Genomic DNA, 16,495 nt, shown 5'->3' with positions numbered 1-16,495 from the left:
ATTTATCAATGAAGATTTTATTTCAATCTATTACAATATTGAAAATGGAAGACACAACAATACAAAGAAAATTGAAACAATTTCAAGAGAAAAGTTGGAAATTCTTTATTATGAAGTAATGTCTACTATTGAAAGAGTTTTCAGTTTTGGAAGTTCAGCATCCAATATGGTTTCACTAGGATGCATTCCACACATTGTACATTTATTGAAAACTTGCGATTGTTTGGATTTGAAAGAACAATGTAATTACGTACTTGGGGATATTGCTGAAGAATTGGTTTCGTTTAGAGACTTGATTTTGGATGAGGACGTGCTACCAACAATACTGAAACAGTTAGAACAGAATTCCAATTCTATTACTTTTATGAGATCTGGTAAGTTGCAGTGAGCTGATAATAATTCTGAGACCAGCTTTCAGTCTCCTCATGTCTTTTGAATTTAACAAAAGGTAAACCATGTGTTTCATTGAATCATGCTAAAATGGTCATGTCAGCACTTCACATATTGCTGTTTGCTGATGATGATCAAATTCTTTGTGATGCTTGTTGGGCTCTTGAAAAAATTATGTTTTTTCAAGATGAGGGCATTTCATTATTTATTGAAAGTGGTTTTATAACAAGAATAATCCCTTTTCTCAGATCAAAAAGCAATTCCATTGTAACGTAAGTTGAATATTGATTTAAATCAATTGAGCTGGAATATTCCAATAACAATAGCCCTGTACTTCGTATTTTTGCAATCATATCTAGTGGGAATGATATGGAGACAGAGTATATGTTGAATGCTGGATTACTACGAGAAATGCCAACACTGATCAATAGCCCAAGAATATCAATAAGAAAAGATGCTCTTTTAACTATTGCTAATATACTGGGAGGCGATACTCAAATTAAACATGTGATAGACGCTGGTTTGGTTCCTCTCATCATTGATTCTGCCAAAAGTAACGAAATTCAAATCAAATCAGAAGCTTTTATATCCATTATGAACATTTGCTACTGCAATGACGAAGAATCCGTCAAATATTTAATAGGACAAGGTGCAATAACAGTTCTTAATGAAGGAGTGGGTCTTGAGCCATGTAGATGGCACTGTTTGAAAAGTCTGTTAGAGCTTGTAAAAACTGATAAGGATATTGTAAGTCCACAAATTGAAGATTGGAAACTATGTGAAATTTTAGAATCTGAAAAATGTTCAAACGAAGAGAGAAAAGTAATTAAGGAAATATTGCAAAATTTGGAAATTCAAAGTGATGACAATGAGAAAGAATGAAAGGAAAAAGTACTTTCAATGTTACAATGGAAACTCGATTATTTATTCATCATCAGATATCAGAAATTGATCAATAATACCCATACATGGAATCATAATCATCTTCATCAAAGTAATTTCTATAGCTCCTTCTTACTTTTCTATTTTTTTGATTTCTCTCAATTCGTTTCTTATTAATTTCATCCATAATTTTTTTACCGCTTTCCAAAGAATATTCATCCTCACTGCTGCTACAATCACTTTCGCTATCACATTCAGTTGAATAATCCTTGTGTTTCAAAATTGATGCTTCAATCTCTTTGGAATGGAGATTTTTGGCCTCTCTCAATACCTTATCATTGAACCTACGAATTTTCATATCTGGGAATTTGTGGAACATGTTTTCAATCAAGTAGATCAGCTCTACTTTGTGTCTAGTTATTCTTGAAGACGTTTCAGTACTCCTAAGCCCAATGTAATTGGAATTTGATCCAAGCGGATTAGCACTTCTCAATACCATTACAAGGAAAGATCTTGGAGAGGGAGCTAATTGCTCAATGAATTTCAATGAAAAAGTTGAGACTAGACCAGAAATGATTGCAAATTGACGATTCACAATAAGATCATACCCAAATGTTCTCAAATCAAAATCCTTGGCCAACTCTGGATTTGTTCTCAAGCAGAGAGCTATCAAATTGTGGCTTTTTTTGTCTTGAGAGTTTGCTTTTTCGAGAATGGATTTACCAAATACTTTGCAGACCTCATAACTTTTCATGTGTTCCATGTTTAAATCATCTTCATCATTCAGCTTACTCTCCACAGTTTCTCTTTCTTTCTTTGACAGTTGCAAAACTATCTTACTCAATTGTTCAGTATTACAATCCGTTACTGATTCAAAATGCTTAATTACCAATTGTTTGAGTTTTGGGATTTGTCTCATCTTGACATCCAAATCCTTAATTTCTCTCAGTACTTGGCTATTCTTCTCAATCCAAGGTAATGAATTTTCTATCAAGCAGTTAAATAATTCAGAATTGAAGAAGAATTTGTATACCATTCTAAACTCTCTATCAGTTGATTCTAAATGAGCAATAAAAGAATCTTGAAATTCTTCCACTCTTTCAATGAGCTTGGGATGTCTAAAGAACATATCGAATAAGTTTTGATCTCTAAAATACAATTCCAAGATTGATTCAAACCTAATAGAATCCATCAAATCTATTGCTGAATACATTAATCTGTCCAATCCACTGGTACAGCTCTGTTGTAAAATCTGTAATAATTGACTTTCTGAAATGACGTGCCCAAACCTATCCATCATGAACAATAAACTTTTTTCATATTTTCTAAATCGATCTGCTGAAAACTTAAAATAAACTGCTAGACATGAAGAAACTCCAATTGGAACATGTTTTTCTAAATTATATTTGACAACCCATTCATAATACTGTGAACAAGTCAACATTATTTTGAATAAATCTTTTGGTCTCAAGTAGGAATTTATCTTGACACATATTTCCCACAAGTGATTAATAGGTGAGAGAATGAGTGGTTCGAGAGGTTTTTCCTTAACTTTCTGAGCATTATTGGTTCTGAGTGTTGAGGTACGCAAACATGTTGCTAAATCCATCACATTGGATTTTCTGAAAACTGTGTGTCTGGTATTCATTTGTTTTATGATTGTAAAGAGCAACACCATTGTAATTTTATTGTGTTTTAATTCAATTTTGCAATTCCCAAGTCCAAATTAAGAAAAATGCAGAATTTAGAATGAATTTTCCATAAAAAACTGCTTGGTATTTTCCAATGCCTTCACAATGAATGATTCTGCCTCTGTTTCATCATTTCTAAACCAATTCTTGTAACTTGATAATCGAATGGCCCAATCCAGTGCTAGAAATAATTTTCTTCTCCCTTCAAATTCCTCCCAAAAATTCGAGTTTTTACCAATTTGGGGAATGTGCTGGTGGAGACATTCTTTGAGGAAGGATATTTCTTGATCATTTCTTGTCCATGTCATTAATTCATTAATGTCCATATCTAAGAGAGTCATTACTCCCCATTCCCAGTCAATTATGCCAGTAATGTGATTGGTGGAAGGATTGACAATAACATTATTTGGGGTCAAATCAATGTGACATAATTGATATAAATCTGAAGAAATAGAAAGAGGTTTCTCTTTCAGATACTTCACTAATTGTTGAAAATTGTAAACTAGAGACGAAACTCTTTCATCTTTGAGCATTTCTTCAATCCTTTTTTCAAAATTAGCAATTAAAAAGTCTGAAAATGATTCAAATGGTCCATCTCCATCACTATTTCTTCCAACAGTGACATGAGCAACCTTATCATTAACTACCTTAATATCTAGCACTGATCCAAATAGAGTTTCCTTTAAGTTTCCATGAGAATCCTCTGGAATGAATGCAAATTCACATAATTTACCTCTCATCTCACTTATATGTGAAATGAGCAATCTTCTCTCCTCATCACTCAATTCATCATAAATCAAATTCAAGGCCATTCCTTCACATTTCTCCATCAGAATGTAATCCATTTCACTTTCTCCCTTCCCATTCCCATCTGTATGATCATAAATTGTTGGAGATTTAAATTGATGAGCAAGATTGGCATGTAGGAATTTCATAATACATGCCTCATTCAGTGTCTTGTTAAATAATGAAGGAATATTTGTGGACTTGTCAGAAGTAATTTTAAGGATCACTTCCATGCAGCTCCAGATCGAATTTTTCTCGATTGCTGTTTCTACTAATGAGGGAGAAGATGAGGATAATTCAATTGTGAAAATCTTGTTACTAATGCCATTATCGATGGCAGAACTTTTAATACACAAATTTTCCAGAGTTGTTTGATGGAATTTCTCAGCGAAACGCTGTCTGAATATCTCACTTTTTTCGAGAGCTCTACAAATAATACTTTTTAAATTTGTCTGATCAGTAGTTAATTGTAATGAAGTTGAGTGATCTTGGGACATTTTTTATTTGTTAAAATTTGATATTGAGCTTCAAAGTGAAATTGAAATTTGGAGAGTGAAATTGAAATATTTATTAATAACAACAATTTGTAATGTTACATAATCTAATGAAGCTCCTTTGGAAGAATACCTTGTTTGAGAGCTTGTTTGTAATATTCAACTTCCTGAAGCGTTTTGGCTTGTATGATTGCTTTTTTGATTTTCATAATTTCCTCGGGAGAGAGGGCTGGCTTTTCTGTTAAAGCAGATGCTTGTTTGTTACTAGTTTCTGTACTAATGACAGCTGCTGTCTTTGTAATTCCTAGAATTTTTTGAGCTTCCTCTGTTGGCTTGGCAAGTGTTCCATAGATGTGTTTAGATCTATCTCTTTCAATTTTCTTTACCTTGATGAAATCCAAGTACTTTAAAGTTGGTAAGAGGAATATCAAATATAACCTATAGTTTTCCTTCTTATTTACCAAATTGTCCAGCAATGATATCGATTTCAACTTTTTAAATGTCTTTAATCCGTTCAACTCGTAAAGTTCCTTGAAATAATTATTAGTCAATATTAAAGTTTCCAAGTTTTGTAAATTCTTTTCTCCTAGCTTTTCATCAATATAATTTAGTCTATTATTGTTAAAAAAGAGTGTATGTAATCTTCTTAGCAATGGAAAGTTCTCCATTCTAGCAATTTCATTATCCGAAAAATCAATCACATCAAAACTATCCCTCGTAGTACCAAGATTTTCAATAGTTACAATTTTATTTCCTCTCAAATCTAATTCTCTCTCCTTGATTGGATTGAAAAATTGTGCTGATGATGCTACTAATTCCGGTGAAAGTTTTACCATTTGTACAAGTTGTTTTTTCCAATAAATATTATTCTTTGCGATGATGGCCAATAATGATGATGAAAAATATTCGTGATGAAGATTGATCGGATCACAAAATATTTGTTTTTGTATTTTTTTTAAATGTAAAAAATATTCTTTGAAGGTGAAGAAGAATTCTTGTTGATTTTCTAACAAAACCAATCGAATGTTAATAGCAGATTATCTTCTTCATTACTGATACACCTTGAATGGGAGGCTTATTAATCAGATTCATAATTGTAAGAGGTTAAATTATTTATTGACATTGTTTGTGCTTTAAAACTCAGTGGCAGATTCTGAATTTCCTTTCATTATCGAGTCCTGAGTGTCTTGTAATGTTGAGGAGGAAGGATTTTCTGTTGTGCTTGGTTGTTCTTGAACATTGCTTGAACTACTAGCTGATCCACTTGTGTTGTTGTCAATAACCTCAAATGGTAATTTCTTCTTTGGTTGTTGAGGGTAGAGAGCTGAAATTATTTTTGAAATCTTTTCATTTTCGGCGTGTGTAGTTTTAAAGACATCTGATTGTTCCCATCCATCAGGTAATTGTATATTGATATATTGATTTGTTGATAAGTAAATACAGGCAGCAGCAATCTTTCTTGGAGGATATTGCAAACACAAGAGAGTTTGGAAACTATCGTTCACAAAATTCCAAGCATATTGTGCCAACTCTTTAACCTTATCTTTATACTTGTCATCTTTCTTTAAATTGTAAATATAATGCATGACTGATTTATATGGATGTTCAATTTTAAAATCAAAATTCAATAATTTCAATAATAATTTTTCCTTTTCAATAACATCCTCAATTAATTTTTCCATTTCCTTAGTTGATTGTTTACTCTTTCGTACAGCATCACTAGAATCGATAATATTCTTTAATTTCTTTGGTGTTTCTTCCACTTTACCTGCTAAAAACAGACAAGCAATAGCAACCGTCTGCAATCATTTCCAATAATTATTATTATAATTATGAATAAATTATTATAAATACAACAACATCCAATAATCCACAAACAAATTAATTTCCAAAATATTAATTCTATCCGAAAAAACTACCAACTACTACATACAAATCTATCATGTTTTTGAAATTCATATTTAGCATAAAATCTATGAAAGAATACTAGACTAGTTGCGATGGTTAATTGTGGACTTCGGAAATTTAAAATTACTATTCTACTATTTTCAACCTACACTTTCAAATGAATACCAGCTTGTTGAATAAACGATGCTGTTGATCTTCTATATTCAGCTTCACTCTCCCTCGTTATTTTATTCTCTCCCTGAAGTGATGGAAGCAAAGCCAATTCTTGATCAGTAAAATACCAATTCATTTTTTTCAATTTTTATTATCTATTATTAGATGTGGTCAGGTAATTCTCTTGTTCATCAAATTTTGTGAATCACGTTTTATCTGTCTATTAAGCAGCAAAACATGAATTCCGAAATCTAGTAATATTAATATTTATGTGTGTGATGAAATTAATTTGGCTTGCAAGTTTGCCTTGATGATGTAATCAAATAAAATATTTAAAAATAAAAAAAATTGAGACGAGGAAATTGCACCAAAGCACAATAAGAATAATAATACTTTTTTGATCGGAACAAATGGTTTATATTAATAACAAACACGAATTTATTACAAAAGTTTCGCAATTGTATAGTGAAAATAAGGATAAACATTCTGTATGGATGACTTTTAAAAAGTGTACGTCTTTTTATTTAAAATTTACATGATGGATGGAAATTATTTATGCATAACAATGGACAATTACTTGGATTATTATATTATATTGGAATTCAACATGATACAATTATTAAACCAATAATTTTGATCGAATTGATGAAATTTATAAATGCACATATTAAACAGTCACACCAAAGGAACAAAAGCCAAAATCTGAAAAACAACAACATTTTGATAGTTTAAAAAAGAGTTCAAGTGGAATCAAAAAGAAATCTTCAGCAAACAAATTAAATGAAGGATGTTTAATTAGAGTAACAAATGGTAAAGATAAGAAATTTTCCACAATTGTATTAAATAAGGATTTGGCCACATTCCAATCCACTTTATTTAACATTTTGAGAGATCACATGACCTCCACATTGAAACAACCATCAATAACAGCTGCTGCTGCCACTCCAGTTCCAGTAACAAGCAGTGCAACCAAGAAGGATAATACTGATAAAAAGAAGAAGAAGAAAAAGACTGATCTTTAAAATAAATTCTCCATTTTGATACTTTTTTAATACTCAACTCTAATAATTTTATAAAACAGCTTACTGAACTATGTCTATTTTATAAAATAAGAAACTGTTTGAAACCTTAAAGTTTATTTTTTCTTTTCAGTGGAAGAAGGTGGTGCCATAACATCTGATGGTTTCTTAAATTTAGTATCCATAGAAAAGTATCCCTTCTTTTGTTCTGTCTTTCGTTTCTGATCTTCTGCAATAAGATTAGGGTTAAGAATTTCCATTTCATTGTTATTGCTAATTGCCATGGAAGTGGCAGTACCAGTTCTGATGATTTGAGTAGCAGTACCACTCTTGAAAATTGAGGTGTTTGAAATTGTGCTGATACCATCAAAGTAAGCCGAGGAAGATGAAAGTGCAGTATTGACCCCAGTTGATGAGCCAGATGTATGTTTTTTCTCCTTCTTTTTGTGCTTGTTTTCGTATCGTTTGCCAGAAGCAAGAATTGCATTGTGTACACTTAGAGATCGGCCCAATCCCTTCTTGCCTTCATCGCCCAACATGGTTCCTGATCCATCTCCAGTATAGGAATCATCTGAACCTGATTCTCCAAATGGTAATCTGGCATATTTCTTTCTCAATTCTGAAGTTCTGGCCAATTGCTTTTCAGCTGCTGATTTTGAACCACCTCGAGATCCAGACTTTTTAATAGAATCTGGGGCTGGGAGTGGTTTGTCCTCCTTTCTTTTTGGTGGTTCTAACATTTTCTTGATGGCCATTTGAATATCCTCACGAAGATGTAATCCTTCTGAGCCATTCTTGGCCGAATTACAACTGTCAATACGGGCAGCAAGAGCACATTTAGTGGCAACAAGACGAGCAACCTTCTTTCTCAGTTTTTCTCTTGGTGGAGTATGTTCCATCACCAAATCACACAATCCAACAAATCCAGTATATCTCATATGAGAAAAATCATTGGCCGTATAGGAGAGGAGATAGTTTCCATCCTTTGAGTCAGTCGAAGTTTGTTTCCTCTTTGGGAGCATACCCATGTAAGTCTTAGTAGAAAATCCTTCAAGTTTCTTCTTTTCTCTTCCCAGACATTGAATTACATCTGCTGAAGTTTGAGAAAGTAATAAAATTCCACCTGCTGCACCTATTAATTGGGCAGCAATTCTTGTTCCAACCAATAAGCTCAAATTAGGAGCAACATAGGACATTCTCATAGATAGATATTGTAAAATATGTTCCTTATGTTCATCCAAAAGTATGACATCTCTACAAATTTGTTCAATTTTCTTCCACTTATCTTCAGATAGATTTACTTTAAAGGTACCATCATTGGCTGCTGTTACTTTAAGAATCATAATTGTTGAAGGAGGTAAAATATCACTCAGATCAATATCTGTGAAATTTTGTGAACCTCTAGGAGCCACAAGTGGAATACCGTTACCAATTCGCAATACTGTATTTACAAAAGTCATTGGATCAATAATATTGCTCTCCAAATCTTTAAACTTTTCCGAATATAATAATTTTAACTGAATAAACAGTTGGTCAATATCCTGGTCAATTGACAAGGTGTATGAATTACTGGCTAAAATATAAGGATATTCTTCATCGGTTTGAAACGATTCTCCAGTTTTGATGACTTTTCCGCTGTTGGTCAATTTTACAAATTCCTTGATTTTCTCCATATGAATGTTGAAATTTTCATCACGAAGTAAAAGTGAAATTGTGGTTGGAGTATTAATAATTGGCTTGATGACAGGTTGCTGTGGTTGTTGTTGCACAATAGTAGCTACTCCATTACTGGTTGATTGATTATTAATATCTGGGACGAAATGACTATACGATCCCGAAGAAAAAGTACTCATGGATGAAGTTGTAGAAAGTGTGTCATGATCTTGGTGGAATCTTTGGGCATGGCTCGACAAGTTTATAGAAGAGAGTGATGGTGCTCCGGAAGAACTTGCTTCATCAGTGGTAGTAGATCCATCGTCATCCATAACCATTGACGAATTCAAAGAAGAAGGAAAGAGGGTCTGTGGATTTAGATTAATGGGCGTTAAATTTGTAATAGATTGGGAAGCAATACCAGCAACAGTCGAAGGTAGAAATGGATTAATAAATACATGATGATGGTGATGATTTAAAAGTAGATTACTACTTGTTGTTGTTGTTGGTTTGTATTATTCAATGATTGCGGAGGAGGCACACCATGTGGTGGCACAGAGAGTGATAATAATGATGATGATGGTGGTGGAGGTGTCGACGTTGTAGTTGTCGTATCATCAGCAGCATCGGCAAAGAATTCATCCAGCAGGGACATTTTGATTATTTCCTAGAGTTGTTTGAAAAAAAACTTTTTTTAATGAAATGTTTTGTGTTATTTTTTCGGGTTATTTGAGGTTTAATTTTAGAATTTCTTAATTATTGAAGGTGTTGTGTCTTTTAAATTATTATTAAGAATACTAAATATACTTTACAATAATATTATTGAAAAAGATTAGATCAGAAATATGAGTTTTTGAGAGAGATTTAAAATAATCCTTTATCAATTTTCAGTCTTCTTCTCTTGTACTCACCAAGAGATTGAAATTGAGTTTGAGTCATGCCAAATATTGTGAAAAATTCATCATCTGATAGGTATTTCTCTTTTTCAGATTCCTTTACACCTTTGGGAAATTTGTTTTTCAGTTCCAAGTATGAAAATTTGTGCAAATTTGGATCCAAATATTGATTCAATTGTTTTTCAATTGAAATATGTTCTGAAATATTATCTACTTTAGAGTCCACAAAATCATCATTATCACTATCTGCATTATAATATTGTTGACAAATCAATTCTCGTTTTGTTTCGTATTCCTGACGAGACATTAAACTATTCATTCGGACATGTAAATTTGGAATTACAGCCGATTCTGAGGAGCTGTTATCAAATTGAATAACTGGTGATGATGATATTGTACAATCATCAATCGACATATTTTCAAAATATAATTCATCCAATTGTTCTAATTGTTCGTAAACATCTTCGAAAATTTCCATTTTCGATTTTGTTCTACTCCTTCGTGGTAGAGATGAAGTGGAGGTTGGTGTGTTTACTGATGAAGTAATTGTTGATTGCTTCAACCTTGAATGAGAAGTACTTGTTGTGGAAATTGGTCTGGTTATTGGAATTGGTTTTGATTGAATTGTATTATTAATATCGATGGTGACATTGTTTTCTAATTGTTCTATACGTTGTTGCACCCTTCCGGAGGTTCTTCTTGTCTGATGACTACTTTTTGATGTTGTTGAAAGAACAGACATACTAGCAGGTGCCAGTGTAGAGAGCAATTTCTTTTTGTTGAGAAATATTCCCCTGTGAAAAGTGACAGATTTTAGTGATGGGACTTTTAGATATGTATTTAAATTGGCCTAGACTATGTATTGGTTTTATTTCAAAAACACTTGTCGACATTACACAATTCCACCTCTATACACATTGACATAGTTTTTCATCATTTAAACTCTAGCAACACAAACTAAGGTTCGACCAGTTTTTGTAATGTTTCACACCATTCTCTCAATGATTTTAGAGAGGGAAATCGCGAATGTATTGAGCAACCTTTGTGTGTCCGTACATTTCAGCAATCATATCGGCAGTGTGACCTTCCTTTCCTCTTGTTGATTGATTCTTGTTAGCACCCTTTTCAAGCAAAATCTTTACTGCAAGAATATCACCATTTGATGCAGCAATGTGAAGAGCGTTCATCTATTTAATTCCGATAAATAACAGTTAGAAAATTGGCTTGAATTGAAAAAACACATACTCCATTTTCATCCATATGGTCAATAGTTGATCCCTTTTCAATGAGGAATCTCATAACATCATATTGCTTGGAGTTGGTAGCCAAAATCAGTGGAGTATCACCTTCAAACTATTTTCATTATTCATAAAAAGATAGAAAAAGGTCAAACTTACATCAGGAAGATTAACAATCGGTCTACCCAATTCAAAGAATAATTTTAAGGAATCAATGTGTCCTTTAACGGCAGCATACATGAATGGGGTCATCTACATAATGATGAATAATATCAAAAATTCGGACGATATTAGAATACACATTTAAAAAACAATAGCGACACATACTTCTCCCATTTGTTCATCATAGTTCAAAAATTCATTAACATAATATCTATTATCTCTATTAGAGAGAACTTCTCTAATGGAATCCAAATCGCCGTGGTAAGCAGCATCACAGAGAGTAACGTGTGGTGAAGATTCGTCAGTCATTTTTTATTTCTTTTTTTCAAATTTTAAAAAGATTCGAAAAAAGATTCTGCCTACAATTCAAATTTTCCAAACAAATCAATTTACTTTTTACTTTGAGTCAACATATTACATAGTATTATTATTAATGTTTTATATGAAAAGTCCACATTACTAAAACTTTAAAAACATTGAAATTAATAAATTGGATAAGAAATTTGATGAAAGAAAACGAGACAGTCATCGACTTTAAAAAAAATGACGGTTCTCCCTCACGATTTTACTGCACCACAAACGAAGAAGGTAAACTTGGAAAAGTTGCAGATAATTTCTTCGGGTGCTTCGAAGGAATCGATAAATATGACAAAGGAGAATTTGAAGGAGGCTACAAAGGCTAGAGATCACATGATTATTGCCCTGTCAAAATCGAAACCTTTTCAAGTGTTGGTGGCGGTATGTGTTCTTGTTGTTTTTGTACAGTTGTTATTGATGATGTATATTTGTGCAAATAATGGAATTGTTGTATTTATTGTGATCATAATTGTATACAATTTAATAATAATAATTAAATGGATAATATTTGGAAAATTGATGAAACAAATTGATGATAAAAATACAAATAGGCAATCGAAAAGTACTTGCCATATTTAACTGGAATTTTACATGCAACAGAAAATGAACAATTAAAATCACAAAAGGATGCAAAGGATAGAGATGGTATTGTTTTTGAATGGACCAGTGCATTACTTGGAGAGGAAACTAAAACATTTTCAAAATCAAGAAAGTACTTTTCATCAAAACTCATCAGCTTTGAAGTACTTATGGTAGTATATACTTATGGATATGCATTGTGTAATTTGGCATCAGAAAAAATCAAAATGACAGCAAATCTAGCTGATAATAATTCCATAATTGAAGTTTATCAAGATGCTGCTCTTTGTTTGAGAAGAGCTTCTGGTGTATTTAATTATTTGGCAAATATTGGTATTCCACATTATATTACTGGACAGGATTTTAATACCCTCCAAGAAATTTCTCCAGTTTCCTCCTCCCCACTATCAAATCCATACCCAACCACTTTCCCAACCATCAGTTCTAAGTTATCCTTCCCAAAATCTGCCTTTTCACTCCTTCCAGAGATGGATGTACTTTGTGCTCGAGGACTTGTTGAATACACTCAAGGTATTGGACAAGTTATTGCCATTCACACTGCAATTGCTACAGGAAAGACAGCAGCAACTATTGCACGTCTCAGTGTTTCAGTATTCAAGATTTTTGATCAAGCTCAACAAACTCTAATCATGCTGGATACAAAACTTAAAAACAATAACGAAAAGAGCACAATTTCCCTATTCGAAAGTATGGGATGTTTATTAGATCCTGAATTGAGATTGATTTGTGCTCAATATAGAATTTTATATAGAGGAATTACATTGTACTATTTAGCCTTGGATGCCAATCAAAATGGGTAAGTTAGATGATATATAATCACAGATTATTAATTTTATTATAGAAAGAGTGGAATCTCAGTTTCGTTTATCATTAATGCCAACAGACAGTTGGAAGAAATGGATGTTTTTGTAAGTAGTTCCACTTTCGGCAGATATCGTTTAACATTTGCAGGATGAGATATCAAAGAGTAATCCTTTTATGAATGAGACGAGGAGAATTTTTGCTGAATCAAAAAAGCTCGAAGCTCGATATGAAAAGGAAAACAGACTTGTCTATAGAGAAGAAGTTCCTGATATTTCAAATTTAGAGATTCCTCAAGGAGTCAATGTACTAAAGATGGTTGAATTTAAACTTTCAACAGCCTTCATTGTAATATAATACTCTCAATGTTAAATATTTATGCTAGAATCAATAAAGTAATTTATTTCCTGTTATCCAAAAGATTAAATGTTCTCGAGAAAAAGTATCAGCCTCTATCAATTACTTTTGACTTGATGTGAGATGGTGTTTGTAAATATCTATATGTTGAGAAAGGCCACATTCATGGAGAGAATATCTCTGAATGAACCTTAAATGGCCATCAATGCTTGTTTTTTAGGAAGACATCTATGAACATTGTATATTATGTCACTTTATTTCAACTAGTTACTGTAGATGTTTTGTATTTTACAATTGTAAAGATGAATTGTAAATATTTACTGTAAACAAGACGACATCACCATGTATCAGGATTCCTCCTACATAATCATAATGTTTAATATATTGAGTCTACTTGATAAAATCATCTCACTTTGACAAAATGACAATTATGATAACCTGTCCCCAATTTCGATCAATCATGATTTTCACACGTGGTGAACAAGATTCTGAAACTAGCATCACAACAGCTCATCTGATTGCTACCTTATCGTTCCTTCATATCTTCTTCTGATTGCATCAACTTTATAAAATTAATTTCAACACCATCCATTAACATCTACATTGGTAGAGAAGTTTGAGTTCTTCTGAACAGAAACCTGCCTCATAGCCGTAAAACCTGCCTAGTTGGCTCAAATTCATTCTTTCCGGAAGTTGTTTTCCAAATTGTCACCTTTTTATCGCGTCTCAACACTTTCAAAAAAAACGTGCCGAGAGCGTTGTTGCTATTCATCATATTCTCTCTCAGTAATTATTATTATTGTGGTAGTGGTGAAGAAGTCATTCATAATCATCATTATTCTTTTGAGAGGTTTAATATCTGCGTTGTTCCACGTGTTGTTCGGTGAAGATCTACATATAATCATCAACAATCCATCATCTATTTAAACCTCTCTCCTAAGCTTTGTTTAAACAACATCATCTACTAGATATTTAATTTATTCCATAAATCCCATACAACTTTAACCATGTCCAATAACTCGAATTCGACCATTCTGCAATATTTTCCTGCATCCCCATATATTAACTCGGACAACAATGGTTACTATGATCTAGTATTGCAACAACTAGCAAGTTTAGCTGTCAATTCATCATCAACTCCCTACCTAAAATCATCTCTCTCCTCTGTATATTCTGGAATTGTTACAACTCGGCATGAAATATTGGACTTGAGTTATGTGTCGCCAGTTTCATGGGCATTACTTGGAGCATTTACACTGTGGTTTGTTTTCCTTCTCTCTCTTGCAATTTGGAGAAGAAATTATCAACCTGTAAAAGCAAGAGACATCTTTTTAATGATTGTAAGCATTGTTGCCACCTATTTTGTCAGTCTCATGGTAACTTTGAGATTTGCTTTTGGAAGATATGAATTTCCTTGTTTCTTCTTTACCTTCCTGCTTTTGTTGGCTTATCCAGGATTGTTTTTGCCTGCCATTTTGAGGTAAGTTTTCTCACCGAGAGTCACATCCATATTAACACTAATTAACCAAAATAGATGTTGGCGATTAATTTTCGTGTATTTAATAAGTAAGAAGAAACAGCTCATTACCACCTATAATGAAAGAAGACAATCTTTGGTCATGAAAAGGCAAAGTCCTCCTCAACCAATATTTACAAAACCTTCTCCTTCTAGTGCTGTACAAACATCATCACAGCCAACATCACCTCTCTCTACTACTGAATTATTAGATGCAAATATTAATGCAAACCAACCTGTTTCTGAAACGAACACTCCAACACTACCTGTTATAACTTCTCAATCAGCTAATAACAGCAATAGTATAATGACTGAGGATGAAACTACTACAACAGACAATGATGAAGCAAGAAATGTTGCGGAATTGGATGATGATGATCTTGATATTGAAGCTATTGAAATCCCGAACTTGGACCATGACAGACCAACAGATAGCCCACCACAATCAGGTAAGACAGTAACAAAGAAACTCGACCTCTTTGCCAAGCTGAGCTCCAAAGCAGCCCTGTCTACCATCATTGCTGTTGTTTACATGATTCACTTTGCTGTCTTTGTAATTTTAATCCTCACAGATATTGGATATTATTCAACAAAACCATTCCTTCAAGGTTGTTTCGTAGGAACCAAAGTCTATGCTGTTTTAGTGCTTACACTTATTTATTATGTAACCAGTTTTGTCATGTTAATTATTATTTGGAGAAAGGTTAAGGAAAATTGGTTCATCAGAAGGGAAGTTTTCGTTGTCATGCTTTTTTGGATTATTGATGTTTTACTATTCTTCGTTGCTGGTATTTGGGGAAGTTATAACTTGATATATGAACATTATTTCCCAGCTGGTTGGATTATCTTGTTTGGTTGTTTGTTTGACAATGTTGTCTCTTGCTTAATTCCAATCATCTTGTCATTCCAAACCTCCAAATATCAATGGAATGATAGTACTGAAGCTGGTAATTCTATTGAGGTGAGAGAAATTTTGAGAGACAAGAAGGCAAGAGCCTTCTTTAAGGAATTCGCCACTGAATCCTTCGTTCCAGAAGGTATCTTGTTTTGGGAAGATGCTCATGCCTTTCTCAAAATTAAATCAAAGGAAAAGAAGAAGAAATTCGCCACTACCATTATTTCAAAATACGTCCAGTATGGATCCAATTTAGAACTCAATTTACCAAACCGTTCCATATGGGAAAAGGAGATTTTAGACAATTTGGAAAAGAAGAAGATTCCAGATTCTATCTTTTACAAATTGGTAGAGCATGTGGAAAGAGACTTGATGGACATCTTTGTCAGATATAAGAGAACCACCGAGTACAAACGATCCAAACAAGAGATTGAGGAAAAGAAGAAGGAATTGGAAGCACAAAAGCAAGTGGGTATGAGATAAAACCAAATCATCCAACTCACATTTGGGATGTGATAGAAGCTCAAACATCTATTTTGCACCTTAAAAAAACAAGACCTTAACAATATTGTTAAATGAAACAAAGAATTGGTAATAAATCTAATAACACCCATTAGTATGGATATCTATGGATTCTTTTAATGTTAAGTCAGATGGAAGTATCTATGAAGGTATTTGATTTCTTGTAATATTTATT

The 16,495-nt window shown here is 32.9% G+C and overlaps 11 protein-coding genes across 11 annotated transcripts; 4 read left to right on the top strand and 7 right to left on the bottom strand.

Annotated features, from left to right (window-relative positions):
* Positions 1 to 70: 70 nt before the first annotated feature.
* Positions 71 to 1,047, top strand: NAEGRDRAFT_2029 (uncharacterized protein; the record flags this gene model as incomplete). The annotated part of the gene is made up of 3 exons (XM_002683560.1): positions 71 to 374; positions 419 to 662; positions 717 to 1,047. Coding segments are annotated over 3 exons (879 nt in total), but the record flags the coding sequence as incomplete, so codon positions are not given.
* Positions 1,048 to 1,298: 251 nt separating this feature from the next.
* On the bottom strand, positions 1,299 to 2,920 carry NAEGRDRAFT_77834 (uncharacterized protein; the record flags this gene model as incomplete). Its single annotated transcript, XM_002683251.1, has 1 exon — positions 1,299 to 2,920. The coding sequence occupies one exon, from the start codon at positions 2,918 to 2,920 to the stop codon at positions 1,343 to 1,345; it is 1,578 nt and encodes a 525-aa protein (XP_002683297.1). The 3' UTR covers positions 1,299 to 1,342.
* A 96-nt stretch (positions 2,921 to 3,016) lies between these two features.
* Positions 3,017 to 4,246, bottom strand: NAEGRDRAFT_61616 (uncharacterized protein; the record flags this gene model as incomplete). The annotated part of the gene is made up of 1 exon (XM_002683250.1): positions 3,017 to 4,246. One exon carries the CDS (start codon positions 4,244 to 4,246, stop codon positions 3,017 to 3,019), a length of 1,230 nt encoding a protein of 409 aa, XP_002683296.1.
* A 104-nt stretch (positions 4,247 to 4,350) lies between these two features.
* NAEGRDRAFT_29204 (uncharacterized protein) lies at positions 4,351 to 5,079 on the bottom strand (the record flags this gene model as incomplete). Its single annotated transcript, XM_002683249.1, has 1 exon — positions 4,351 to 5,079. The coding sequence occupies one exon, from the start codon at positions 5,077 to 5,079 to the stop codon at positions 4,351 to 4,353; it is 729 nt and encodes a 242-aa protein (XP_002683295.1).
* A 262-nt stretch (positions 5,080 to 5,341) lies between these two features.
* NAEGRDRAFT_77833 (cyclin-dependent protein kinase) lies at positions 5,342 to 6,440 on the bottom strand (the record flags this gene model as incomplete). The annotated part of the gene is made up of 3 exons (XM_002683248.1): positions 5,342 to 6,042; positions 6,177 to 6,216; positions 6,301 to 6,440. 3 exons carry the CDS (start codon positions 6,438 to 6,440, stop codon positions 5,377 to 5,379), a joined length of 846 nt encoding a protein of 281 aa, XP_002683294.1. The 3' UTR covers positions 5,342 to 5,376.
* A 274-nt stretch (positions 6,441 to 6,714) lies between these two features.
* NAEGRDRAFT_61613 (uncharacterized protein) lies at positions 6,715 to 7,326 on the top strand (the record flags this gene model as incomplete). The annotated part of the gene is made up of 2 exons (XM_002683559.1): positions 6,715 to 6,814; positions 6,980 to 7,326. 2 exons carry the CDS (start codon positions 6,715 to 6,717, stop codon positions 7,324 to 7,326), a joined length of 447 nt encoding a protein of 148 aa, XP_002683605.1.
* A 113-nt stretch (positions 7,327 to 7,439) lies between these two features.
* NAEGRDRAFT_45272 (uncharacterized protein) lies at positions 7,440 to 9,314 on the bottom strand (the record flags this gene model as incomplete). The annotated part of the gene is made up of 1 exon (XM_002683247.1): positions 7,440 to 9,314. The coding sequence occupies one exon, from the start codon at positions 9,312 to 9,314 to the stop codon at positions 7,440 to 7,442; it is 1,875 nt and encodes a 624-aa protein (XP_002683293.1).
* Positions 9,315 to 9,840: 526 nt separating this feature from the next.
* NAEGRDRAFT_45271 (VHP domain-containing protein) lies at positions 9,841 to 10,614 on the bottom strand (the record flags this gene model as incomplete). Its single annotated transcript, XM_002683246.1, has 1 exon — positions 9,841 to 10,614. The coding sequence occupies one exon, from the start codon at positions 10,612 to 10,614 to the stop codon at positions 9,841 to 9,843; it is 774 nt and encodes a 257-aa protein (XP_002683292.1).
* A 265-nt stretch (positions 10,615 to 10,879) lies between these two features.
* On the bottom strand, positions 10,880 to 11,581 carry NAEGRDRAFT_61610 (uncharacterized protein; the record flags this gene model as incomplete). The annotated part of the gene is made up of 4 exons (XM_002683245.1): positions 10,880 to 11,059; positions 11,118 to 11,225; positions 11,270 to 11,362; positions 11,438 to 11,581. 4 exons carry the CDS (start codon positions 11,579 to 11,581, stop codon positions 10,880 to 10,882), a joined length of 525 nt encoding a protein of 174 aa, XP_002683291.1.
* Positions 11,582 to 11,815: 234 nt separating this feature from the next.
* On the top strand, positions 11,816 to 13,440 carry NAEGRDRAFT_77832 (uncharacterized protein; the record flags this gene model as incomplete). Its single annotated transcript, XM_002683558.1, has 4 exons — positions 11,816 to 12,010; positions 12,181 to 13,025; positions 13,071 to 13,137; positions 13,181 to 13,440. The coding sequence occupies 4 exons, from the start codon at positions 11,816 to 11,818 to the stop codon at positions 13,385 to 13,387; spliced, it is 1,314 nt and encodes a 437-aa protein (XP_002683604.1). The 3' UTR covers positions 13,388 to 13,440.
* Positions 13,441 to 14,394: 954 nt separating this feature from the next.
* NAEGRDRAFT_77831 (RGS-domain-containing protein) lies at positions 14,395 to 16,419 on the top strand (the record flags this gene model as incomplete). Its single annotated transcript, XM_002683557.1, has 2 exons — positions 14,395 to 14,867; positions 14,922 to 16,419. 2 exons carry the CDS (start codon positions 14,395 to 14,397, stop codon positions 16,279 to 16,281), a joined length of 1,833 nt encoding a protein of 610 aa, XP_002683603.1. The 3' UTR covers positions 16,282 to 16,419.
* Positions 16,420 to 16,495: the final 76 nt, after the last annotated feature.

Source organism: Naegleria gruberi (genome assembly GCF_000004985.1).
Source record: "Naegleria gruberi genomic scaffold NAEGRscaffold_1, whole genome shotgun sequence".
Classification (NCBI taxonomy): domain Eukaryota; phylum Heterolobosea; class Eutetramitea; order Acrasida; family Naegleriidae; genus Naegleria; species Naegleria gruberi.
The sequence above is the reverse complement of the archived record's forward strand: the minus strand, read 5'-3'. Positions and strand labels throughout refer to the sequence as shown.